The sequence below is a fragment of the Aptenodytes patagonicus genome, chromosome 6 (assembly GCF_965638725.1).
Source record: "Aptenodytes patagonicus chromosome 6, bAptPat1.pri.cur, whole genome shotgun sequence".
NCBI classification, from domain to species: domain Eukaryota; kingdom Metazoa; phylum Chordata; class Aves; order Sphenisciformes; family Spheniscidae; genus Aptenodytes; species Aptenodytes patagonicus.
This window is the reverse complement of record NC_134954.1, coordinates 63638128-63665992: the sequence shown is the minus strand read 5'-3', so window position 1 is coordinate 63665992 and position 27865 is coordinate 63638128. Positions and strand designations below refer to the sequence as shown.

At 42.4% G+C, this 27865-nt stretch overlaps 1 protein-coding gene across 1 annotated transcript in view; it reads left to right on the top strand.

Moving 5' to 3' along the window:
• ADCY5 (adenylate cyclase 5) overlaps window positions 1-27865 on the top strand; it is a 234084-nt gene that overhangs the window by 189277 nt on the left and 16942 nt on the right. Inside the window, exons 9-13 of the mRNA XM_076342980.1 lie at window positions 11688-11710; window positions 15439-15583; window positions 17221-17318; window positions 20073-20160; window positions 27281-27397. Of these exons, the coding sequence (XP_076199095.1) occupies window positions 11688-11710; window positions 15439-15583; window positions 17221-17318; window positions 20073-20160; window positions 27281-27397 (471 nt within the window). The remainder of the gene's footprint in view (window positions 1-11687; window positions 11711-15438; window positions 15584-17220; window positions 17319-20072; window positions 20161-27280; window positions 27398-27865) is intronic.

Sequence of the window (27865 nt, the reverse complement as noted above, 5' to 3'; positions counted from 1 at the left end):
TGCCTCTTTTATTAAGCTCTTTTTTGAGAGGCTGATGTTGCATGCATCAGGCTATTTCTTGAAAACCAATTTAAACCTGATTCAGATGTATTATTTTCAGCTAGACTTTTTGTTGTTCTTGGGGACTATTTTTTAAAATCTGTTATTTACAGTATTTCCCACTGCTTTATGTTTGAGATGCATTAATCAAAACGAAAACATGCTGCTCTCCGTGGCCTAAAGACTATTTTAATATCTGCTAGATGGACATTTTATTGATTAGATTATAGGAACAATCTCTCCATCTCCTGTCTCAACTGTTTCTCTCTGTCTTAACTTCTGATTTAAATACGCATTTCTTTGTACCACCCAGCTTTGCACAGTACTTTGTCTGTAATCTCTAACATTGTGTTACATGGATGCTGTGTGTGCTTAAATGCATGCACAGTGCACGCTGGCTGCAAACAGCCTGCTTAGAAATACAAAATACAGACAGACAGAAGGGGAGCAGAACTACAAAGGCTTTTTTCAGTGCTCCTCTGGGATGACATGTCATTGATCTTGGCAAGCCGCACCAGCTTTCAAAGATCCTGAAAATGTGCTCTTTGTTGCACACCACCCACCTTTCCCCCAGACCTCTTGCATGTAATTACATGTAGCCTTTTTTCTTGGAAACTATGAACGTGTAAGGCTGGATTAGTCAAAGTAGTATGCCAAAGGCAGGCAGTGCAACATTGCCTTTCTCTTTAAAACCTGGAGCTCCTTAGCCCTGTAATTTCAAGACAGGTGTTTCTAAGGGTAATTGTGAGATAGTCCTCAGGCAGGAGCTAGGTAATGTTGCAGTGCTGTGCAGTTACATTATATTGATGTGTAGATATGAATACATTTGTGTGTAAGGAGTAATATGGATGGTTATAAAGGAGGCAGTTTTTTGTCACAAAGGTAGAACATTTTGCGTTATGAAGACAACCATATTTCCAGAAAAAAGAGAGACTGTTTTTTTGTGGCGCTACTTACAATTCCCTGAAAGAGAATATTAAAGTTCCCTGAATTGCATTTTTGGGAGGGAACTGTTACATTTAATGGAAAACAGAATTATTTTGGCCATTTTTCTTTCCTTTGAACTTTGGCTCTGGCAGCTGTCTCTATTCTTAGGATATATTAGCAGTAGTCCTGGATGAGTCGGATTAGTATCAAAGGTAGCCACGTACCCCTTTCACCCCTCCGCCTCCTCTTTTGTCGTGGCATTTCAACACGCTGCCATGTTTGGGCACATCGGCAGCGCATCCGGCGGGGTTTGTGTGGGAGGGCAGCCTGGCCGGCGGCATGGGGAGGTCTTTGGTCCCTGCTTCTGTCCGCGTTATGGCTTGGAGCTTAACCTCTGCTTGGTCCAGCTGACTTTCCACAATGCTCCTAGGGTACGTTGTTCCCCTGGGCACACAGGAGTTTTTTCAGGCACTTGCACACATATATAAATAAGACAAAATATCCTACATGTGTCCATGCAGCAGTAATCTAAAATGTCCTGGAAAACTGGAGTTATTTTCCTAGTCTTACCCTAGCTAACTGGGGCCCGAGTCAGCTGGGATTGCAACTGTACCGGCTCATCCCATCCTGCCCAACAGCCCCTCCATCTCCCTCATGCACTGGTCTGCTTTCCAGACCATCCCTAATCCTTCTTTTTCCCCTCCCATTGCTTAGTGGTGGCCTTTCTTGCCGTGCAGAGCCTCCAGGGAGGCAGCAAGCAGAAGACACCAACGTTGCCCATTGCTGACCCTGACCCCCATAAGCTGGTGGAGCCACTGCCCGGAGAAAGCTGGTCCTGGGGACTGTGCTGAGTTGCGCTGCCGGGTCAGTGGCTGCCCCTGAAAAACTGGTAAATTTGCAGCAGACGAAGATCAGATACAAATGTCGTGGGAGGGCAAAGAGCCTTGCTCCGAGCTGGCTGTTGTTGGACAGGGTGGTGCTGCTGGCGTGGAGCGGGTGGAGAGCTGCCTCGCTCGCCCTGGGCAGGCAGTGAAGCCTGGACAGGATCAGCTTTGTGGCTGTATACAGAGTATGAAAAGAGCCAGAGCACGGCAGAAGAGCAGCACAGCTGCTTTCTATTTTTATTGCTTTTTACGGCATGTTTTCTTGTTTCCTAAACAAAAGCGGTCAGTCCAGCACCAGTGACTGTATCTCTCTGGAAAGGCAGACTTTTGTACTGCTGGTGATGTATGCAAAGGAGCAGTGTTCCCCCAAGTCTCTGTACAGCAGTCTTGTCTTCCCCACTGTCTCTCTGGTCCAGTTTTTAATTGCAAAAGGGTAAAAAATAAACGGACTTGAAAGTATTTGAGAGTACAAGTATATTTATAGCTATAACAATATTTATACACCACTGAGAAATACTTTGCTTTTCCCAATATAGATTTCAGAGTGCTTTTATAAATATCGATGGATTTTTGACTTCTGGAAATAATACTTATTTCTCAGTTTTCATCAGCAAAACAAAACTACTATTAAAAAAAAAAACAATTTGAAAGAGCTTTGTTGTAAACAGCGATAAAAAGGCAAATGTTGATACCTTCCAAAATTACAGGGCTGTTCCAGATGACAAATGATTCTCTTGCATCTTTTACCCTGTTCAGCATTATTAAGGTTGTAGCTGGAAAACCACATCCAGTTTGGGCTTACAATCCTTTAGGAAAATGTGGATGAATTGGAGATAGTCCAGTGGAGAAAATTACAAATTAGGAGAGTTTCAACAGTGTGACCTGTGAAGAAGTGTTGAAGTATTGGGTTTGTTTAGTCTAGAAGGGAGAAGACTGATTAGAAATGAAAGTCTTCAAATACACGAAGGTTTGTAAGGATAGAAAATAATGATAAATGATTCTCCACGACTGCAAAGGGCAGGATTAAAAATAATAATCTTAATTTGCTGCAAGGAAGATCTAAGTTAAGAAAACTTAGATATAAGGAATAGGCTGTATAAGGAGCTTGTGGAATTCCTGATTTTCCTGAAAACATTTTATTTTATTCAGGGCTTTTCAGTCTGGAGGGGCGTCACAAAATCCTTTGCAAATATAGAAACAATAATGTAAAAAAGTCTGAATTAGGAGAATTTATAGGGAATAAAGAGTATAAGAATAATATGAGATAGATGTAAAGATTTTACGAAGTTTCCAATCTAGGCTGCACAGAACTTCGAGGCATCGATTTCCCCCCTTGTACAAGAGCCAGCTATACCCGCAATGTTTCTGACAGATACTTGTCTAGCCCTTGTTTAAAAACTTCAAAGGATGGAAGTCCCACAGTCTTGCTGGGCATCCTTTTCAACAGTTTGATTATTTTGCTTGAAGTTTCGCTTCACATTCCCTCACTTCAATTTTAAAACACAGTGCTGCGTGAGCTATTCACAGCAGATAGAGGACAGTTTAATTTTCTCTCCTTTACAGTTATCTTCTCTGTATGTGAGGACTATTACCACGTCCCTGCACAGCTCCGATTCCCTCATCAAGTTTGTTCCCTAGTTGGTGCTTTCCAGCCCGGTGGTTGTTCTTGTTCCCCTCTGAGCACTTGCTGTTTCATCGATAAGAGGCAGTGCCCGCACTGAACCCAGCACACCTACTGAGGTTTTATTAGTGCTGCCCAGAAGACGTTGGTCATTTTTGAGGTCTTACAACCAGACTTGACACAGCCTAATGCTGTCTGGCTTCCAAAAAAAAATAAGCGTTAGTTGTGTCATAAGATCTACTCAGCTGTGGAAAGTCCTGCTGTTGGATCTTAAGGCTGCCATACAGCTATTATATTTATTTTACACTGGCTAGTATGACTGAGCATCTGAGCTTGTTCCACTGATACATGCTTTGGGGAAGGTTTACTTCAGAAACAGGTACCTCTGAGTCCTTATAATCAAATGTGAGCAGAGTGGCTAACGTGATTACTGAGCCCAGTTGTAGATGCCTGGCAGATTTCCTTTTATTTTTTCAGCTGCTGGAAAGGTTTAACATTAGGAAGTTTAGGAACAGAAAGAGGAAACCCTGAAGATCTGCAATACTGATTTTAGCCTGACCGTGCTTCTGTCATGAGTCTGAGTACAACTAATGAAGCATTTAATTTGCAATGAAATTGTGTGTGACATCGATGTTAGTTACAAAGTAAAATCAAATAGGGATTATACACGTGTAGGAAGTATGACTGCATGCAAATGTTAAAAATGTGAGACAAGGTTATAAAAATGCATCCTGGATATGGCCGGTGCAATAAAGAACAAGCTCTTCTTTCAGGTAGGCACCGCCTGATTCCTTGCGGTGCTGCTCAGAGCTCTGCAGAGTCTTCTACATGATATTTGATTCCTTGGTGTTTACTTTCTAATGAAACAACACTCATCTACAAGCCTGGTCACTCAACCATAAAATATAATTCTTCATCCTATTCACCCTGTCCTAAATCAAACAATTCTCTGCATGTTGCATCGCAAATACAGCTCACTTCCTCCCTTTATGTCTCCAAGTTGTCATTACAATAGATTTTCTTGTTACTCGGTAATCAAAATCGGGGAACAGGTGCATCAGAGTAGCAGACACTATAGCTGGTTCTGTGCCAACTCTACCACCTGAACATCAGAAATGATTAAAAAATTAAAATAAAATTCAGTAGGGTAAGTTTTGCTCAGTCAATAGTGCAGCCCCATCAGAGAGAAGTGGATCTGAGTCCGTGAATGAGGCACGGAGAGTTCACCCTCCTTCTAAAGGTTTCATTTAACTGAAGGTCACCATCATCCTCTTTTCCAGCAATCATCTGCTAAATCTGGTAATAGCAACATTGACGTCAGCGGAGCTGGACAGGAGCACCCAATGGAGAAGAATTTGACCCACTATTTTTTTTGCTGCTATTGTAGTATGCAGAATCCCCTGAACTCGTAATCAAGCAGGGAGAAACCCTCGAGCAAGCCTTTCTGCTGTAATCTCCATGTATTACTATAGACCTGGGAGGAAATTGTTAGTCTAGTCTGGATTTTATATAGCCAATTTGGTTTAGATAGCTCACAAACAGCAAGGGGAGGAATCCTATCCTGCACTTACGCTATACAATTGCTTTGGTGCTTCTGAAAAAGGATTTGCCTGATTCACATGTTCCGTGTCATCTCATATAAATGAGTGGGAGCCATATAAAACATTGTACATTGCTCAAACTGTCAGTGGCTTCATACAGTTTTGTATCCTCATCTGCAAACCCAACTTTTATTCTAGTTGATCAGGGCTTGCAATCATCCTTGATTAAATTCTTTAAAAGAGGGATAAGAGTCAGAGAGATGCAACAGCTGATCTGCAGCTGCTTTTGTGAAACTTAGGTAGAGTTTAGTATTTGCTTGTAAGTCTTGCACTGATAATTTTTCCACCATTCAATACCCTTTTCTAGAGTAAATCGTAGTCATATGGGAAAAAGTGGCTTGGATCGAGACACTACTAAAAAGCATCAGACAGTTTCTGAGTGGGACTAAATTAAGCCTACAGAAATAAAATACCAATTCCCCTTTATTCACAGAAACATTTCCTCTGATGTTCGTCGCAGTGTTGCACAGGTGGACATCAGAGGTGGAGCTGTGGCACTTACCAGAATGATTTCCAAAGCTTCCTAAAGTGACAGTAAGCTTTAATGACAAAAGGATGCAGGTCAGCAGGTTTGAGTCTGGTTTTCAGAGACGGTGAGCAGCTCCAGCCAGCACCAGTGGGCAATTTCAATTAAGGCTGGTTAGGCTTGGATTCAGTCTGTCTGCATCTGATTAGAAGGCTATTTGACAGTAGTTTCTGTAGAAGTTTGTTGTGTTTATCATCATTTGGAGTGTAGAGATGAAAGGAACATTGGAACAGGCTGCCCAGGGAAGTGGTTGAGTCCCCATCCCTGGAGGTATTTAAAAGACGAGTAGATGAGGCACTTAGGGACGTGGTTTAGTGGGTGGTGGTGTTGGGTCAACAGTTGGACTCGATGATCTTAGAGGTCTTTTCCAACCTCAATGATTCTATGATTCTATGATTCTATGACAGAGATTAGGGAGCCAGAAACTGATTCAGAGCATTTCTAGGACTACCTTTTTTTATGTCTTTTTCTGTTTTGCAAATTCTGGTAACTGTTCACAAGTGAGGCGTAGAACCGCATACCATTTCACTTGAAAACGTGACCTTTGAACGGAAGAAATTTGGATTCAGAGTTCACAGAAAACTGGGAAGTGTGAGCAACCGGCACTTCTCAGAGGTGTGAGTTCAGAGCCAGAAGTTAATTAAAAGTAAGGGGGGAAAACCTATTTCAAAAGCAACCACTTATGTTCTATAGATATAAATCTGATGGGCCAAATAAATTAATGGGTTTGGCCAGGTCTGGTCTACCAGCTGGGGGCTGCGTACGAAACCATTTTGAGTAGAACAAAGTAGAGGGTTTCACCATCTGGGAGCAGTGCAGAGGAATGAAAGTCTATTTATCAAGTGGGGTGGGCTGCAGAAAGGGAGCATTTCAGCTTTCCTTTTTGGAGCTCATTAGTCTGTGTTCCAGCTATAGCAGACACACTCGTCATATAATCTGTTTCATAAACTGGTTTTCTGCCAGTTTGTTGTTCTGCACTTAGATGCTTGTTAAATATCCTTCCTATCAGGCCTAGTATTTTCTGTGCCAGTTCTTTTGGAGTCTGGTATAGAAATTGCGTTATTTCTGGCTTGAGTGCTTTGAAGTCCTTCAGTTTTGTTTCTGCTTTTACACCTGACGGCATGTATCTTTGTAGCCTTGTCTTCTTGACCACAGGGACAAAGGCAGAATGTATAACACTGCTGAAAATAGATGTGAATAATTAGTTTTGCAGTGGGGCCAAACCAGGTTTGTTTTTAACTACATCCACTCTCAGCCTGTCACTCTCCTTTTCTGTTTTCCATAGTCACTGTCTCTGTGAAGCACCTTTGCTTTGCAAGTTGGCCTGACCTCTTACACAGCTCATTTTGTCCCTAAGTCTGAAGTTCTTTCGATTTCTGCTTTAACAGCATGCAAGCCCCATTTCAGTTTTGTTCTGGAGGTGAAAAAAGGGCAAGAAAAATTAGTTTCTCTGTCATTTTTGCTCTTAGATCTTTGCTGGAGTTGCCAGTGAAGTTTTTAAGGTGGAATCCATGCTTCCCAGCCATGTTGCCATTAAGAAGGTCATAGAGCTCATCAGCCCCTCTACTGTCTTATTTTTGGAGCTAAATGAAAAGTTAAAAGCATGTAAAGTCTATTCCACTTTTCTTTGCATATTTACAATATGTTAATAATTGCAGCTAATGTTCTCAAGGTTAGAATTATTATTTCTAATGGTTCTTGATTTGAAGCATTATGGTATAGCAGTCAGCTTGTCATGGCTTTGACAAACACTTTATCATTCTATTTAAGGAATCAGTTTTAATCTTCAAAGAAAAGGGCTTAGTTAATTTAGAAGTCAAGCAGAGAGATGGCAGTCATATGAGCTTTTAGCACAATAGATATTCATAAAATATCCCCCATAAAATAGTAAACCTTAGGGACAGATGCAGTAATATAACATTCCTTCTTTTTTTCCTCCTGCACATGTCTACTCCCACTGTAGAATGGTTATTAAAAGTAAGTGCTTGTAAATTCAGAGCCACCTGACCTGCCATAAAAAATACGGTTTTTTAAGAATCTCATGTAGAAAAGAAGAAAGAGCAGGACTGCTCTTTGGTAGGTACTAGTGCCTTTAAGGGAGGTGATTCAGCTGAGTTTGGGTTAATATTCCTGAAGTCAGAGAGAGAACTGTCTTAGTCTCAAAGCAATTATTAAATGCTATTACCTTTACATTTGCAATCTGATGGCAGAATAACGCAGCCTCTTGGGGGAAGGGGAAAAACTCCAGTATCAGGGATATTTAAAATGAGACTGAATAAAAATTGCATGAGGTCCTATATGCAGCAGTCCATTAGTACTGCACTGCGATAAGACCTATCTCGTGCCTCATGTTCCCTTCCAGAGAAAAGGAATTTTGGCCTTAACAAGGGCTACTTCATCATCACGCTTATGGAGCTATTCTTGAACTCCTGTGAACTCCTATCTGCCTGATTCTTGTAGCCATCACCACTTTTGCCATTTTCATCCCTGCTGACAATTCCCAGCTTTTTCTTCATAGTACCCTAGAAAGCCATCGGCACTGCTTCAGTCTGCTGGGCACAAATCCATAAGCAGTCAAGAGGGGATTCACATACTTAACTTCAGGAATTGGCTGTTTCTCTTCCTACCCCCTTTACTCCCCCTCTCCTAAGTGATAGGCACCTCATTTTTATCAGCTATTTTTTCTGAGCATTCAGATTTCTGTGTATGTGTGTGCAGAAATGCCAATCTTGACATATCTTTGTGCAGCTCAAAACCTGCTCTATACCCGAGCAGGCTGGGTACAGCCCCAGCCCAGCTACCCAGCCTCCAGCGGCGAGCACAGACAGGTGAGATCAGGGATGCTGGAGAGTGGCTTTATAGACGTGCTCGCAGCAGCAGCCCCCATTATTTCACTTTCCTGCTTGAGCTTGGAAATTTGTCTACTAGATCCTGAGTGTGTTAGTCCTTTAGGAATGAAAGCAAATCCATGTAGACCACATTTCTGCAGGATTGATTGTGCTTAGCGCTTATCCTGTGTGTAACACAGACCATTGCAATTCATGCGAGCAGCCTTATGCTGAGCCAAAGGGCTTTAACTGGAACAAAGCACCTGAGTCCTAAAGAAACTAAATTATTTGCCAGCTGCGGAGAAGAAAAACGACCAATGCGTCATTAGTGCCCAAGCCTCGTGCAAGGGGAAGGAAATAATTTAAGTGCAGATTTTTCAACGGACCAAGCATGCCCACAAAGTAGGAGGAGGTGAAAACACATTTACCAAAACCCAGGGGGAAATTTCCCTCCCAACCCAAAATAGGGTGAGCAGCGTGACCCTGTGCGTGCGATCATCTTCTCCCCCTAAAAGGCTTCTTGGTATGTGATTGAGACACGGATGCTTTAGTGGATAAGGAAGAAAATCTCTGGCCACAGCCAGATCCTAGAGGTATATTTGCTCTGTATCCTGGCAAAGTCTTTCAGTGCAAATGAGAAAGATCTCCTGTAATAAATGACCAGTTTTTAAGAAGCTGTGTTCAAGGTTTTTTTCCCTAAAATAATCCTGCAGACCTTTCACCATAACAATTCCATTTTTGGCAATTCTGCTTGAAGAATCTTTCGTATGAAATGGGAATGTTTGAAGTGAATCATTTAATTTGCTTAACTTAAAGAGGTTCCTACTACATTTAATTTTAAACTGATTCTCTCTAATTAAACTTCAAGTCACTCTTAAATATTTAGCCTTGTTAAATGAAGATCCAGGAAAGAAAATGTAATGATCTTTTCCTTTTCTTGCTTTACCTGAAATATGCCTTTTTTGAGTTTTTAATTTTGAAACACCAATTTAGTTTGAGCTACCAGCATGAATAATTTCCAGGGTTTCAAGCACTATTTAGTATTTTAAATTGAAAAGCTAGATCAATTAATTCTGTATTATTTTAGAGACTTTCCTTATAACAGTTTTGCTGGGGGAGAGAAGCAGGGGAGAATCAAATTCCATGTTGATCAAGTGATCACCCATAGAAATGATTAGTTAAATATGCAGCCTACATATTTTTCCACGCTTGAAATATTAGGGAATTTTTTGAGGATATGCTGGCTGAGGTGTTTTGGTAACTTGAGCTGGGTGGCCTGTATCCTCAAACCTGTGCACCTAGAAGACAGGAGTATGAGATCTGTGTTAATTTTCAGTATTTCAGTGGGATGAATGGTTACGCAGCTGTCTGTGAAAATCAGACCATTTTAGGGGACTCTCCCACTGCAGTCAGTCATCCAGTTCCCATGTGGCTAAACTTGAAAATGTAAACTTGATGTCTATCTAATAAGCAAGTACTGGCTGTTTTCTCATCGGTTCCCTCCCCTTATTTCTTGGCTGGTAGCTATTCATGTTCAGCTGATTTTCTTTTTTTTTTCAGCCTAACTGACTATGACAACAGACAAATTAGTGAGCATTTTGTCTTCATGATTAATCAGTGAGCTTTCAGTTTTGGCACTGTGTTGTAGCATTGCTTAGAGGATAAATAAATAAATCAATCAGATATTCCTGACAACTGTAAAATGATTAAGCAAAGGGGAAAAAAAAAAAAAGCCACGCAACAAAAAGTTGAATGATCACTTCATCACTCTTTAATGTGAAATGAAAAAGTACATGTTTTTTTTGGCTTGGATAACTGGACATGCTAACTTTGAATCAACATTACTATTTCCTTCTTCCCACTGGATCTGCTGGTGGTTGTTACATGGGACTGAGAGACTTCCTTTATCTGAATTTCTGATGGGTTAAGTTGGAGTTGCAGTTTCTATTTTGAAGTGTGGTTTTAGTCTGAAACGGAGTATGTAAAAATGGAAATTGCTCTCGCAGTGAATCACAGTCCTGGCTGTTGACCTGAGTGACAAAACCCACTTTTTCCCTCTTGCAAAGATGATGCTGTTCAGGGAGACTGCGTTGGCTTTACTTCTGCCTCTCGCAGTATTGCCACATAGCTAACTGGTTGCAAGGGCAAAATCTGTTCTCCTTTAGTCAACGTGCTTGTTTCTGATGGTGTTGGACAAGGTGGCTGTGGGAAGACTTTTGCCCAAAGATTTTTACAGTCAGGATGGATCTCAGTTTGCTGCCCCCAGCCTGGTAGCGGCTGCGGGTCCAGCAGCTGGAATATCCTCACGTGCTCTGAGCAGTTTTGGCCTGAGGTCTCTGGGAGGAAAACAAAAGGAATTCTTCCTATCTCCCAGCTACATTTGTTTTTATGTTTTGGAACACAGGGTACAAACTCTGTGCCTGAGTATTTGACCCTACTTGTCAAATACACAACTTTTCTTGACTTCAGTTAAATTTAAGCCAAGATGTCAGAGGCCAGATTTTGTCTCAGCCCATGCAAAATGGCCATTTTGATGCAATGTGGTCTATTAGGTATGTTAACGCTAAACATATAAAATTATGCCTCTGTACATATTTTTCTCTGAGGCCTTCTAGCCACTTAAACTATGGATGACCCGTAAATACATACACCTACTCGGTTCAGGTGGCCCTGAAGCAATTGTGAACATTTTGGCTATTACAAATATTATAAATAATTCCTGAAATCTTATTCAAGAAAACATGTTTTGTGTGTGCATGCAGTGAGGGGAGAAGGAAGGAGACCCCTTGAGGTTCCTCCTGAAGAGATGAAAACCAAAATGCATCCAGCTCCCTTAGCCAAGCCCCAACATAAAGAGGTGCAACCTTATTGAATACAATAGTTGGCCTATGTTATCATTCTGAGTTTTGTTTCAAGTAAAATACATCCTCAGTTATATCAGCATAATTTCCATTGTATCATTTGTAATGGTGACTGCAGAAAAGAAGACACCTGAAATAAAGAGTGCCAGCGGTCAGCTGAAGCGTTTCCCTTATCTTCACTTCCATAAATTTATATCTGAAGGCATGTGTTTTTCTAAAACTGCTCTGTCTGCCTGATGACACGGCAGGACACAACATTGCTGTGGGTGGGTAAGGCTATCCATCCACACCTAACAAATGAGTGCCCTGAAAACTCCTCTGCGAAAGCCGTTCTCAGGATACTTTGTGTTCTCAAGGTCAGCCTGTTTCCTAACCCTTGTGTCCTTTTCCTTTCTTTCAGGGTTTTGAGGACCCCAAGGACAAGTAAGCAAATTTACTTCTGTCATACACTGTTATGTTTGCACATTTGGGATTTTTTTTCTCATATTAAAAAAAGACAAAAATTAATGCCCAGCAGCCAAGAATAATGCCTGAACTCCCCAGAGGTTTCTCCTGGAGGGACAGCCAGTCGAGGGCACAGGATTGACTGATGTGCATCCAGAACTGCCGCTGCCCTCAAAACATTTATTCGTTTGTGTGGTTCTAACTTGCTTTTGTAATTAAAATGCCTTTGCTGCTCTTCCCCTTGCCCCCAATATTCTTCGCTATTTGCTGCTTTGAAAATATCCCAAGAACAAAATCTTTCTGTAAAGTATGTCTAAGTGTTGAGCATCTCTGGTAAGAAAAAATTATGTATGTATTGAAATATATAGTTTCTGAGTTTGTTTATATTTTATACTAGTCATTATTACATATTACTTATTTCTATATATAAAAATGAACTCAGAAATGACAGCTTATTTGAAAAAGTAAATTCAAACTTTCATGCACTAAAATACAGCCACATTAAAGCAGCATTTTCACTTTTTTCATATAGAACTTTAAAAAAAATTGGTTAAAATAACAATTTAACAGGAGCGATATTTTGAAAAATTGCTTTTGGAGGAAAAAACCCTAACCGTGTTCACTTTTTAACTTCTGCAGCTGGACATTACAAAAGCATTTCCTGTATTGAAGGTGTTTGGAAAAATTTCACATTCAGTCCTACTGAATGGCGTTAATTGTAAGCTTGCTCAGAGCAAGACAGGTGACAGTAGAGGAGACTGATGCCTAAAATATGTTGCTGTTGCTCCTTATTATATTTCTCAGGCTGCCGGTCAGGACTAAGCAGACCTCTGTGAGCTGGGACAGCTAAATGCTTCTGTGGGCCCTAAGCATCCGGCTTTGGGAAAATTCACATTATGGTGGCTGAGCATTGAGAGCAACTCCCTAAAAGTAAAGGGAAGTGATAAGTTTGAACACGGCAATATTCAGCCAGCACCTCTGGGTTAATTGCTAGCTTTCACATTTGCAAGTAGAGTGCAAAAGTTGCTCCAAGCTCTGTTCGTGCTGTTCCTGTCCCTTGCAACAATTTTCTGTTGGCTGCATTTGGAGAAATCTCAGCAGTGCTTTTAAGAGGTGTTTCTGGAAGTTTCATGGTGGCCTGAAATCCTTGCTTTTTTCCCCCCACCACGCTATCAATATATCAATAAGTATTTCCACATATAAATTTCATTAGTCTGTGGCAGTACCTCAGCTCTGACTTACAGGCACTGCCTCCAGGGCACTCCTTAGCATGGGGAAATTTTGTATTTCAGTTTAAAATTACATTTATGCAAATGTACCCAAACTTGCTGTACAGTAAATTAGTTTGGGTACAACTGGCTGCGAAAGTCACCTGAGCAGCTACGTATATGCAAGGTGACTAAGCTTCCCTGCAGTCTATGTGAAAGCGGCTGCCTCACTGCGAATATCCCAGCAAGGCAATTTAAAACCTGCAGTGGTATTTCTACACAATCTGCAACCACAGAAGTTATTGTAGTATTAGAGATACCCTCAGCAGTATAATGACCTATTACAAAACTGGAGGCAGCCGAGGCCAAAGCCTGAGCAGGCAGTTTCTTCTCTTCGTGTCTTCCTGAGTGACGCTGTTCAGCTGGAACTTGAAATTTAACTGAGGTTCGCCAAGATGCTGAGCCGACTCTTGCTTCAGTTCTAGGGGAAAACATATTGCATCTGTCGTACGTGGTGTGGAATGACTAAATGTGAATGACCCAAATGTGTAAATAACTCGCAGGATCTTGGAAGACATTCTGTAAATACAAAGCCTAATGATTTCCTTGCTCATTTTTATGAGTCCAGAAGACCTTGTGAGGACTGAATGAAAATAAGCAGCATCGTCTTGAATACTCAAGCAGATGTGCTTTCTCTAAGGAAGCATCTAGAAGTAAATTGAATGTCCTGTCCTTCTAGGGACAAAACCACTTTTAATTTCAAACTGGAATATATGAAGTTAAAAGAATTAAATAACTCTAGAGCCCCCCAAAAAAACCCTCTTTTCCCCATCCCCACAGAAATATTAAGATTGGCTAAAATAGAGATAAGACCTTGAGACAAACTAGGTTTGCGGTTGCCATATGGTCACTAAATAGATGCCAATGGTGTGTCATCATGAACCAGCTGAGGTGTAGACACATTCAACTTGCTGGCTGGGGCGAAGGGAGTTGGAATTGAAAGGAGTAGATGGACCTGATTTATTTTTCTCTTGGCAAGAGGTACATGGTAGAGTTGGGTACAGAGGGCTTCTTGAAATCTGGTCCAGTTTTGCAGAAAGCTTTTAGAGAGCCTTTCTTTTGGAAAGGGACCTTTAACTTTTAAAACAGAGTCACATTCTGGTTTGTAAGCTGCTTTGAGCGGTCTCTGCTCTACAGCACAGTTGTACCTGTAGGGACCTGCTGGCTGCAACACAGTCTTTGTGTGTTATGCGCTGTTATGCAGTACAAATAAAACCAAGAAAATAAAGGAGTGTAGCTTTTCATTGTGCTTGTCAGACCTCAGGATTTTTTCTCCAGAGTGCCTAAGGTGAAGGTCACACAACATGAGCCATAAATTGCTGTGCCATCATGGGGTTTGCACATAGAAATAGTTATCCACTGGAATATGCCCCAGTGCAAGTGGGGGGAGTATTCCAATGGATAACTATTGGCATATTGTATGGATAACCTTGGCAATCATGCAAGCAGAGCAGAAAAACAGCATTTCAGGATTAGCTTTTAATTTCTGCCTATAGCTAGTTTTAAGGCAGGCTGTTAAAGTGACAGCATCAAGTCATTAAAATCCTGTTAGATTTTAAAAATAACTAGAGAGTTTGGGGAGGTGCTTCAGGTTTCCTGATCCTCAGTGCAAAATGCCTCAGGGCAATTAAGTTTTCAGTGTTATTTTTTTCAACAGTTTTTAAAAATCAGCTTTATTTTTCTGAAGCTGTAGCTAAGCACCAGAAACACACTGATACTAAAGATTATAAGCAGTTTAGAAATCTTGTTCCACATATTTAGAAAGCAGAATCTAATTTGTGTTTTTTTTCTTTTGCTACCTTTTTCTTTTGCAACCTTTCCTTGAAGTAACTAAATACCTTGTAAACAGAAAATTTTGTCTGGTTGATGCTTTATACTCATAAATAACTGCATGAAGGGGAGGCAGTGGGGTGTCAGGCCACATTTTTTTTCCCCACATGTTCATTCTGTGAACAATTTTTTCTCAGAAATGGAGAATTGTTCAAGTTCGGGAATTTTCACAGAAATATTTACAGAAATTATTATCGGGAAACAAGAAATATGTTTGGTTACATAAATCATTTTGCCAGTTCAGGCACTAACAGCTACAACAGCACGGCAGTGCAGGGAAGAGTAAGTCAGAGGACTAGTGGAAGGAGACCACTGACCGGTTTTAGTGAATGAAGGACAGTAAAGAGACTGCAAGGCAAGAAAACAGATGGATGTAGTACAGAAGAAGGGCAAGTAAATCAAATCCTTTCACTGGTGGACTCAGGACTGGCAATGAGCTCTAGAGCCGATAATCGTTCTCCTCTCGGCTCATAATCCGTTTTCCAGCTTGAAGCTGTCATAAGCAAAATGCCATCAACCTCCAGTTTGTTATACAGTGAAATGATAACGTATGGTGAAGAGGGGGAAACTGTCTTGTCCTCTTATGCTCCCTTTTTGTGACATCCTCAGAAATACACAGGAAAGTATGAACCCAGAAGATGAAGTGGATGAATTTCTGGGCCGTGCCATTGATGCCAGAAGTATTGATCGGTTACGCTCTGAGCACGTGCGCAAGTTCCTGTTAACATTCAGGGAGCCTGACTTGGAGAAAAAGGTAACGTTGTCTGAAAATCATTGCAACGTGTCAGTCGAGCTTGTTGTGAGTTTTAATACTCTTGCATAATGTCAGGCTTTTATATCTATAGGTAAAGCTAGGTTTTAGGTGTTGGAGGTGGGGTTGTGATCTTAAAAAAATCTGTGCTTCTTCATGGAAACCTTAATATCCACATCCCTAGAAAGCCACAGTCATCTGAAGGGAGCACTGGGCAGGAAAACCAAGCCATTTCTGTCAGACACACGTGAATATACAATGATGAACTGTAAAGGGAATCCAGAATAAACCAGATTTGTTTCTCTGACCTTGAGGCATCCAAACTGAGATTGCAGCTGCCCCTTATCTCCCTCAAATCACTGGAGAAACCCGCTACAGCCTGCCTGAGCTCCGAATCACCTCTGAAGGGGCTTTACTCTGCCCTTTGCCCCCGCAGGGAGCCCCAGGTGCTACTGAGGCTCATTGGAATGCAATTCGTACTCTGGTCATTTTTGGGAACCCATTTTAAGCAACAAGTAGAGTTCTCTGTCTCACAAATATGAGAAAGAGGAGTAACAGACCTAGGGCTCCCGAATAGCTGATTTCTTCCTGATTTTGTTTTGGGTATCGTTGTTGTGAGGCAAAGATCTTTTCAATTTCTCTGTCTGTATAATAGAGAAAACATTGGCTCTAGATGGCTGCAAAGTTAAATTCAGTTAAGTCTAGAGGTACCCAGATGCTATTATTAAGGGTACTATATAAAGTGCTGTTTTTTAATTGCCCAAAGAAAGTCAGTCATCTTTTTTCTTATTCAGGCACAGATCCTTGGGATACTTGAGTGGTTGTCAGGTTAAACTCATTAGTCAATGGAAAAAGCTTCAGTAATTAAGTTTGCACTAACTATTTTAGCATTTTATTTAGAAACACTCTTTCAACAACAGGAATTACAACCTATTGCAAAAGCATACCTTTGCAGGATTCACAGCTATTCAGTGAATCAGTGTGGGACTGGTTAAAAACTCAAGTGTGTAATTTCCCCCCACTCCTTCCCTTCAGTTTTATAGCTGACAACTGCTAGGGAAATTAGCAGTTCACCTGTTCTGAGCACCTTTTATTTTGTGGTTCGAACATTGAGACCGTCTGTACTGAAAACCATGCTTCAAGCTAAATAAAGCATCTTTGGGAATCGGATGGAGCTCCCATGTGACCAATATGTTGACAAGTAGTTGGAAGGAGTGACTGTGTGAAAACCGCAGCATCCTCGCACTATCATTAGAACAAGCCAAGCCGTCTGCACAAAATACAAGGTTTTCTCATTAGCAACATTCATCCCTGTTGGAGGAAACTTCCCATGGAAGAAGTGTAGGTTCTGACAATGGTGACCTAGAATCCTGGTCCCAGTTAATCCATTCCTGTTCCTCTCATGCAAGGGGCAGATGGCAAATCCTCTCTCCACCCAGCTGTGTCGGTTTGTTCCCTGGCCTTTGGGTCTGTTCAAGCCCTTACAGCCTGCCCAGGGAAAAGAGGAGTTTGCAATGTTAGTCGTTTCCTACCAGCGCTGCTTTCCAAGGACCTAAACGGAAGCCAAGTAAGAAGTTTTTGTGGAGAGAAGGCAGCCAGCGAAATTTCCCACTAACATAACCCTGTTTGCATTTTTGCAGTACTCCAAGCAGGTGGATGACAGGTTTGGAGCCTACGTGGCTTGTGCCTCCCTAGTCTTCCTCTTCATCTGCTTTGTTCAAATCATAATCGTGCCACAGTGAGTATCTTTTCATCCCTTTGCTCCCATCTGCTCCCCTCCTCTATTCTGGCCTACTTTTCTTTGTTTTTTTCTTGAGAATTCAGAGCACCAAGGGGAAGAGAAAAATCCTTAAATAATTCATGCTCAAGTGATGCGTGGTGCTTATTGTTTTCACGCATTTCTAGTGCAGATTAAAACCTCCTCACTGGCATGTGAGGATTTCTGTTTTCCCAGCGTGATTTCCATTTCCATTCCGTAAATTGCCATTTACCTCCATCTTAGGAAATTCAGTTCAGCACGTTTATAAGCCTGTGGAAAACAAATATCACTAAGTAGGAAGGATTGCCTACTAAGGCATAGAATGCATTCACAACATGAGGCTAGGCTGTCCTCTTATCTGAACGCAGTGGGACAGAGAGGTGAAAAACCCATCACAGCCTCGTTGCTTAGAGCACTGAGGTCCCAGGGTCTGCTTCACAGATGAGGCATAACCTCTCATGCATTTATTCTTCTGGACTCAGAGTAGCAGTGCAAGAAGAAAGGTACAGAAGGAGTTGAGCTACACCTGCCTGCGCTTTGGGTAGCTCACTCCGGGTTTAGGGGTTGCAGTCATTTCTTTCCCCAGGCAAGAGTGGCATAAGCTCCTCAGGGCTGTGGGGCACAGTGCTCTTGGACCACTGCAGTGCATTGCTTTGTCTGAAAGGCACAGTGTAACCCACTGGATATTTTCCAGCAGTGAGCTCTGCAGCCATGGTATTTCTTCTCAAAGAGTTCATAAAAAATCCCTTAAAATTAAAGCACGTTGGTATTTCCTGTGCTCTGGTTTAGTAGCAATAATATATCATTCACTGAGCACTGCTGTGTTGGAAATAAATTTGGAGTTAGTCATTTTTAATCTGAAGAACAAGATCACAGAAGCTCTGAAAATGCTCCAAATTCATCTTCATTACAAGAAGACAAAAAATTGTTTAAAGAGAGCTCCAATACTAGTATATGCCATTACAACTGCTTTCTACTTCTGTTCACACCACAGATTTTTTCAGAGTAGAGATTGGTTTGTACTGTTCAGATCAGATATTCGGAAGGTCACAGAAACGATGCCTAGTCTGATGTTTGAGGTCATTCAGTCTCCCAGGCAAGAGGACATTCACTTCTGCTCAGAGAAAGATTGAATCAGCAAAATAACATCCGTACAAATGCATTGTGTAAACAGACAGATCCACTTTGGGAAACTGGAAGTGAACCTGAAAGAGGCTCAAAATTGAAACTAGATCAATCCCAGCAATTAGCGCATTGTTAATGATGGCCAAAAATGTTCTTTGAGAGTAATTGATTTAGCGAGGGCTTACACTTCCGGATCTCTGGATATTACTGCTGTGACTTCACACCTGCAGAGGCCCTCTACCAGCCTTTGTGTTGCTCGTCAGACTCCCTAAGCAGCCACTAAGCTGTCTCCATAAAACCCAGTTTAACATTTAATTGACAGCTTGACAATTTCTGATCTGTGTCAACCATATGGCTGACTCCTTTGTATTACACAGGAGCCAATCCCTTATGGCAGCATGGTGTAAATGTCATGCTGCTCAGTCTCCTTCCACGCCGCCCATAAGGGTGGTGATGAGGTTTTTTGGTAAGTTCTGAAGTGTCCTTACACAGCCTGGCCTGTCTGAAAGATGATTTGGTTCAAGACTAAATAAAATGTAATGTTTTAAATGCAGGTCAGATATACTTTTCTTCACCTTTTGGTTTGTTTTTCCTTATATTTCAATTGCCTAGTTTTGGTCTTTTATTGAAGGTAACAGTTAAGCAGCAACTGAAACCACAGGTGTATATGTGTCACCGTCAGAGCTTCATGAAAGACAAAACATGGAATTTGAATCTGAAACTAGAGACAAAATGGCAGTGATAATTTATGATGATAAAGAGGAATAGCTTTAATGAATTTCATAGAGGCTCAAACAGTGAATTAGCAAGTACAATTACCTTAGTAGTCATGAGAGAACACAGAGACCAGCTGGCTTTGGTGTGGTTGGCATCAATGTCACGTCACAAAAATACTTCCTTTAAATTATGAACAAGGCTAACTCCTGGGAGGGGGCCTGTCCTGTCACAGTGAGACCAATCACTGGGAAAGTGTTGTTGAATATCTTCATGATCAAAACATGTGAAAATGCATAGTACAAAGTTGACCCTGGGGTCCTGTTTGTACTTCAAAGTTGGGAAGAACAGGAACCTATCAAGCTGACCAAGCTAAAGCTGTTTTCCCTGACTGTCCTCATGCCATGGTTGCTCCCATCCCATGCACGAGACAGAGCACTGAGGATGGTGCAGCACAGACGTTCCCTGTGCACAGCAAGGATGAGTAGCTATTCCCATTGAGACTATTCCCGCTTGGCCGCACTGCAGCGCTCAGCATGCTTTCTTTCCCAGGGGTCTCCTGCCCACAGCCAGCTGGGGGCCGACCCTCTGTAACGAATTGTTCTATCAGCTCCTCTAGCACATGAAATATTTCTCAGTCCCTCTGCTGTCACCCCGGCAGGAAGGTGATTGCTATAAAAGATGCAGTATTCGCTGCTCTGCAGCCTGCGTGAGTAATTCGAAATAGGACAGAGTATCTGTTGGTATGCAAGGCACCTGGTATCTCCTACTGCTATCCTAATTGGAAAGCCCATGCAGTGTGTCATAGCTTGTACAAATGTCATCTTCTGGAGAGCAGAGCTGTAGCTATTCTCTATGGTGTGCATTTAAAAAAAAAATTCTCTTTGATTTCAGCTCTACATTTATGCTGGGTTTTTACCTGACCTGTTTCCTGATCCTGACCACAGTGGTGTTTGTTTCGGTCATTTACTCCTGTGTAAAGGTGAGTACTGTGGTTTCTTTGTAGAGTCCTTTGCCTAAGCTAACTGGATCAGCAATCTGTTTCTTCAGCTAACAGAGCATGTTTTGTTAGCCATCCTTTCCACACTATGTGATAAGGGTTACAGAAAAAGCCTTTGATAAGACAGAATGAACTGCAAACAGATGTTAGGGTTGGCATCTCTTTAGCTCAGCGAGAAGTAATCACTGTGTGGATCTGCATGTCTATTAAGTCCCCTGCAGGCACCCTCATATTGATACAAGAAGAATACATTTCCCAATGTGGAACAAAACACTGACCATTCGTTTCCTCCCTGTAAACTTCCTGCAGAGTCGCCTGTGTACTGGCCCCTGCTGCATATGCATGTTTGGGTAGGCAGATAATCAGAAGCAGAATATCGTCAAGGAAAAATGTCCTGGGGGGAAGTAAAAGCTGTAAACATATAGAAGTTTATCAGCCTTTCTCAGATGAGTGTACAGAGCTTCCAACATTCGGTGGGCTCTTTCTTGTAACTGGTTTTGATAAGCAAAGAAAGATGTTGTGTGAAATCTGAAAACATATTAATTCTTCTTGACAGTCTGTGGTAAATTGGCAGTCAGTGCTTTGGGAAGGGTGATGTGCTCATCTTTTTCACTCAAACGTATTTGTATTAAAATGTTGATGCCAGTTGATTGTATTTGCAGTTTTGGGGATCCTTCCAGTCTAGCAGTGTCTGAACGTGGAAAATGTTCAGATTCAGGCTCCTTAGCCCAAGCTCAGCTTTACTCTTCAGAGCCTGGAATAAAATAGCTCAGTAGCATTATATTTTGTGCAGAAGAAACAGTGGGGTAATGGATTATGTCAGGCAGATGATTCGCCTCACTTTAATTATCTTCTCTCTGCCATTTTCAACAGTTGAATGTGGGTGCTCTTGACAGACTTGCACCTTCCATGTCTTTCTGATTTTTGAAAGTTAGATTTGGAGAATTAAGCTTTGCCTTCTTGTTTAATAAGACCTACCAACTGTTCCCAGTCAAAGAAGCTTCAGGTTATATTTGAACTTAGCAACTCACTCACGAGTCTTCCCTTGGGCTTAAGACAATTTCAAAGGGAGCCTAGTTCATAAGTGCAGCATCCCATTGGTCCTGCTTGTTTACCAGCAATGAGAATTACAAGTCAGAAATAACAGTGCTAATAGGAAGGCTTGGGTCCCTTGAGCTGGAAATGGTACCCAAAGATGCCTGGTTATACTTGGTGTGTCCATTGTACGTGGAGATGCTACTGAGTGTCATTGGTTTGTAAACTGGTATCAGCAGTTAATGTGATTAGCAGTTAATTAACAACCAATGTGGAAAGCTTTTGGTCACAGCCACAGAGGACATGGAAACTGGGTGCAGAGCTGTGCTGGAGCCTACTTACACTGCAGTGCCACCGGCAGCAACATCCCAGCGCACTGCCAGCCGTGCAGAGCCACACCAACACACCAGCTGTACTGGTGCTGTGCAAACATTGGGGCAAGAGCTGTGGCAGACCCAGACCTCTGAAGCATTCGAGCTGGCTGACTTGTAACCAGATGGATTTCAAGGCACACAGCTGTTTGTCACCCTCTGGCTTTTATGGGCTTAGGTTGCTTCCACATACTGACAGCAGCACTCATTTCTTCTGCCATCATTCAAAGGTTTTGGTTTGGGCTTTTTGGTTTAATATTATTACTGATCTTAATTAACGATTAATTTAAAAGGCACACAGGTTTTTTCAGTCCCTGTGACCTTAGGCAGATGTTCGGTCTTGCTTTCTTTGCCTTGATCTTTCAAATTCCTGTAGAAGAGGTCTGTTCAGTGGTGCCTGCAACTGTTTTTGGCTGGCTTTGCCTCAGTGCACAGGCCCTGGAAACACAAGACATAAGAGGGAATTCAGACTAACATCAGAATTTAATGGGATTTTGTGAAGCTCCTGGTATTTCCAAAAGTGAGTTTTCAGCATTTTGGCGCAGACCCACAAGGTGCTTATGTATAACATTCAGTGTGGCCGGTGCCTTCTGTGCACATATTGCCAATATTGAAAATATCGGGCCTTCTACCTCCAGTACCTTTTTGATTACCCCTTTTTTAGTGCTCCACATTAGCCTCTGCTGACAACATCTGATTATGAGATGGCTTGTTTAGGGGATGGGTACTTCTAGCTTGTCAGCTACCTGTCTGGTGGCAGCAGCTCCCAGTAGCTGCAGTCTGCTTCTGTCATTAAAGATTTTGGTGTTTCAAGTCAGAGTTTTTTAAGCAATGGGTTTACCCAGTCCTTGGTTAAGGGGTGTTCTTTATTTCTGTACTCCACATTGCTCCAGGAAGCATTTTTACACATATACACAAGGAAGGCATTTTTACAGATCCTTTAGATGAAATTTTAAGACCACAGGGATGTCAGCATTGTTTGTTTTGTTTCACACTCGGATGTGGAATAGGAGAGCATGTGTTTTACATACCAGTGGTTCATTCCACACAAAGTTGGAAAGCAGGTGTCCACCCCAGGATACCAGCATAAGCATAACTTTTGCCTGTTTGCTGTGCTGTTACATGGTAAGTGACTCTTTTTTTCTTCCTCTTTCCAGCTTTGATGTGAGATTTTCCTTCCCTGTTTTGGCCTCTCCATCTCTGGCTTTGACAGTGGCCAGCAGGCTCTTTCTGGACAGCTTGATCATGTTTTATTTTCTTTTGCTGTCATTATTATCTTCCACTATAAAATTCTCCATGGACTAGAAGTTGATCCTGGAACTGCCAACGCAGCCAGCTTGGCTTTCCAAGTTTCTTCAGCTGTAATAAACAAGAGAGTTCCAGTTCTTCACTTTGATGCTCCATGAAGACTTGGCCACTGCGAGATGATGTTCCTTCCCAATAGAGTCTAAGGTCATGGGAACCAGGGTCCCTTCACAAATACTCCACTGACAGACATCTGTTTTGCTACTAACTTACCAAGTTTGTGTTTCTTCTTAAAATCCTTAACTTCTGATATCTACACTGCTGTGTGGAATTCAACTTCTTACATGTTCCTGGGAGCACGTGCGAGAGAAATTTCAAGTTATCCTTTACAAGAAAATAAGTTTTTCTGTAGCTTTACATAGGTGCAGCTTGCCTACCTGTTTCTTTGCCTCCCAAAGCTGGTGTAGATGCTCCTAAAGTGTTTGGTTTTTTTTCTCAAGCAGGGGAAAAAATACCTCTGAAAACTGTACTTTTTTAATAGACTAATAAATCACTGTGAAGTAAGTTACATAAATGGACTTGCACATCAAGTTGCCTGGAGATGTTGTCTTTTACTCCAGAAGCATCTTAATGTACTTCAGAATGACTCAAAGGCTTTTATTACAAATTGAAAAATCAAAACTTAAAGACCTCATAGTTTTTTTCATCTCACAACACAACAGCAATTATCTAAGCAGTTTTCCATGTCCACAATATATGTTAGGAAGACAAAAAGGAGAAATATTACTCTTCTGTCTGTGATCAGCTGTTATTGCAAAGTACAGTTTTTATTTAGTGTATTTTTGTCATGCAGATGACTGGAGGTTGTGGATTATTTTCAGTGTAACACTAGTACTTGTTGGATCGCTTTTTAAATTCGGACTTTCACCTGTACAACAGTGCCCTACCTTCCCCTTCTATATTCATTGGTACCTGCACGCTTTCAGAGCCTCTCTCTTCTGGGAGAGAATGTCTTCCAGCAGCATTTATGCATTTCAGTTTAGAATGAACTGGAATCATAGAATCATAGAATCATTGAGGTTGGAAAAGACCTCTAAGATCATCGAGTCCAACCGTCAACCCAACACCACCACCCACTAAACCATGTCACTAAGTGCCTCATCTACGCGTCTTTTAAATACTTCCAGGGATGGCGACTCAACCACTTCCCTGGGCAGCCTGTTCCAATGTTTAACCACTCTTTCAGTAAAGAAATTTTTCCTCATGTCCAATCTAAACCTCCCCTGGCACAACTTGAGGCCATTTCCTCTCGTCCTATCGCTTGTTACTTGGGAGAAGAGACCGACACCCACCTCGCTACAACCTCCTTTCAGGGAGTTGTAGAGAGCCATGAGGTCTCCCCTCAGCCTCCTCTTCTCCAGGCTAAACAACCCCAGTTCCCTCAGCCGCTCCTCATAAGACTTGTTCTCCAGACCCCTCACCAGCCTCGTTGCCCTTCTCTGGACATGCTCCAGCACCTCAACGTCCTTCTTGTAGTGAGGGGCCCAAAACTGAACGCAGTATTCGAGGTGCGGCCTCACCAGTGCCGAGTACAGGGGCACGATCACTTCCCTACTCCTGCTGGCCACACTATTTCTGATACAGGGCAATCCAATTTCCTTTTTCCCACTGTGGTTATTTTTCTTTACATGGGGATTTTAAGAGGGCTAATGAGTGACCTCAAGCTTGTGTGGCAACCCAAACGTCAATCTCGGCTGCCCAAATGGATCATGTCCTTTCTTTCAGCCCCTGTTCTCAGTAGTGCATGTACGGGCTTAGAGTTGCCATTTCATCAGACCTTCCCTTGTCCTGTTCTTCACCCAGGCAAGATTTGAGTCTTATTAAGGGGAGTAAATGGTGTTGGACAGTACAAACCAGTGGGCTAACCAGCAACAGTGCATGGATTTTCACTGTACTATAACGTCCTGATATTCTGCTTCTTTTCCTAGGACAGAAGGCATTCTATTTTATTTTATTGGAGAATGGGAGGGGAAGTCATCTAGTTTTCTTTTTTCTTCTTTTTTGTTATATCCCTGACTTGTGGATGTTTTTATGGAGGGAACATTGCTAGAGTGGAGCTGAATTGTCAGAGCTGAGACAGGTCCCCCATTTCTATCACAGAAGTCCTCCAAGCTGCTTCCTGGTCTTTATCTGCCTCTGTGAAATGGGGAGAGCGTTACTTATGTTATAGAGCCTTCATGAATGTTGTTCGCAAGGCAGCGGTTCCTCAGATGTGCGGCATGGCTGTGGCGTTGCGCTCTCTATTTCAATCCTGACCTCCTATGGTTTTTGGCATTTGTTTCCTCTTCAGGACTTTTTCCAGCTGTACTTGTTTTCTGACCTAAAATTTTCCCTAGTTTGCAAAGTAATGAGAACCAAGATTAATACAAAGAAAACATGTTTTCATTAGAATTTTAAGTGTCTTCCACTGATAGCTTTGCTTGATATCTCAGGCTTGGTTCAAAGTCAGGCTTTTTTGGGATTGTTGGCAGCAGGGGCTTGAGCCAAGATCCACAACAAAGCACTCCCAAGTTTTATTTAGGTGCCTGATTTCCCAGAGATTACAGAAGGAGGTTAGGTCCATGCATACCTTTGTGGAGCTTGGCCTTGAGGCCTAAACAAAGGGGTGGCAGGAAAACCTGTCCTGCTCTAATCTAGTGAGAAAACTGTCTAAATGCAGCACAAATCCTCCTTCTCCCTCCAAATCCTATAAAGGTTAGAGTGGAGGAAAGCCCCATGGCATTTCCCACAACCCTGCACTGGTAGGGATCTGCTACCTGATGTCTGCGTGGAAGCAGCTGGACATGGTAGGGCAAGGAGATATTTTGGTTCATGGCTTATCAACAGAGCCAAGGATTTCTACATCAGCAAGGTTTATTTCTGAGAGACAGGTGTTTTGCTTTGTTTTACAGTAGCTGCATGAGCCTGAAGCATTGCATAAGCTTTCAGTGAATTTCAATCAATCCTCATTCAGTGCAAATAAGTCATAACCCCGATTTCCCCTTTCCTCCTGTCCCCCACAGAGCCTTGCCCTCTCCTCTTGCCTGGAGTTAGCTGGATTTTTGTGCACGTGCTGGTAACAGCTGAAATCAGCTCTTTCAAAACTCTTGCGACAACCTCTCTCTCCCTCTGTAAAAGTCACCAGCTAATCAGTGCTTTGGCCGTTCAAACACTTCGTAATTACGTTGTAGGACTGCTGTGTGGGAAGCTATGCACTGACAAAATGTTGCATCTCTGAAGGTGTAAGAGTGAAGGATAAAAGGGAAAAGCAAGACTTTTAATAGAAACATTAGTCATAGTTAAATTGCAGTGCCGTGTCGCTGCGCTGCTAGCTTCTTTGTGTCTCTAAAAATACCCTCTAGTGGCTTAGTTATTCATGCAGCATGCTAGTAGGGAAAGGAGAGTTGGGTTCTGGAAAAACCTTGGCAGTCTTCAGCAGAGCCCCTCTGCCCCGGTGCGATGGTGTGGAGGGGAAGGGCACTGCGGGGCCGATGCTCTCCAGCGGGAGGGTGTCAGTGTGCAAGGGTTTCCCAGCATCCATCTCTCATCGCTCCAGCCCCGAGCTTGCACTGGGACGGTGGTGGTGCATGAAGAGAAAGGGTTGGTTTCATTGTCTTCTGGACTTCTCTTGTAGCTAATGCAATGCAAGGAGGCCTCATGCGATGCTGAGGGGTGACCCTTGCTGCAGAGAGCGCCTGGTTAGTCTCTGCTTTAACACAGAGACTGTTTCTACCTAGAATACGATGCAGCACCTAAAGCAAAGCACGCTGGCAGCCTGCAGTCAGAAAGCAATTAGAAGAAAGCTTCTAGCTTTGATAGTAGTGAATCACTGGGACAGTCTGTCTAGGGGAGCTCTGTGATCGCCCTCACCAGCGGTTATTTTTAGCCCCGTGTGTCTGTGGTGCTGAGTGCCATAGACTGGACAAGGTGCCATAGACCTGGGCTTTTTAACAATCTGTTTCTGAAATGGCACCAGAAAGTCGTACGATACACCTTTGTGATCAAAGGGATATGACATGTATTTTTTTCATTTCTGCTTGTTTTTAATTTTTGATGCAGTAATTTACAGGCTCGAGCTCCTGGCTCTTTCAGTTACCAATGGCTTGTGGTTTGCTTCTCACGACAGGATGAGCACAGCCCTGCAAGCCATGCTATCTCGGCTCAGGAGCCATCATTCCTATTAGGAAGGACTAAGTAGATTTGGTGAGCCAGCTGGGCCTGCTGCCACAAGGTTCCTGCTCGCCCTTGTCCCGGAGCTGCCATCCCCCATCACCATTCTCTAACCCCTGGGCAGCATCCACACAGATGCTGTGCTGAAGGATGTGGGCAGCTCAAATGCAGGTTGTAATCTGTAAAACAAGCAATGATTTTACATGTTTCTTTAATCTTTTTTTTTTTTCCCCCACATGCAGCTTTTCCCAGCTCCACTCCAGACTCTTTCTAGGAAGATTGTACAGTCCAGGACCAATAGTACCTTAGTTGGAGTCTTTGCCATTATCCTGGTTTTTCTATCTGCCTTTGTCAACATGGTATGTGCATTATTTGCTTTTGACCCACTCGGTTCTGCATGGTTTTCTTATTGGTTCTCTGCAGCATCGTAACCCTTACAACCACTGGGTTTAATGTAATCCTGCCTAATGCTTACAGCAGCTGAGGTCAGTTCCCTTTTGCTTTTCGGGCACAGAAAAGAAATGGGAGCCTGACAGCTGCCTCCCTATAGCCCATCATAAGCCTGGCACCAATTTGTGCCTGTGTTCTTTTCTGATTCTTTAAATGCTTCTGCTCCAAGTACATAAGCCAAGCCTGAAGCGTACCCCTGCATGAGGGGCCGGCACGAGGCTGATGCGTCATTTATCTCCCACAATACTGAGTGGGACTTAAGTGTTGCGTAGGCTTTGTGCCGGCCTCCTGCACTGTGCTGCATCCTGCTCCGAGTGCAGTAATCGCCTAACAGGGACTGTGAAGACTTTGCTTTGAGCTGCACTTTTGGGACCGGG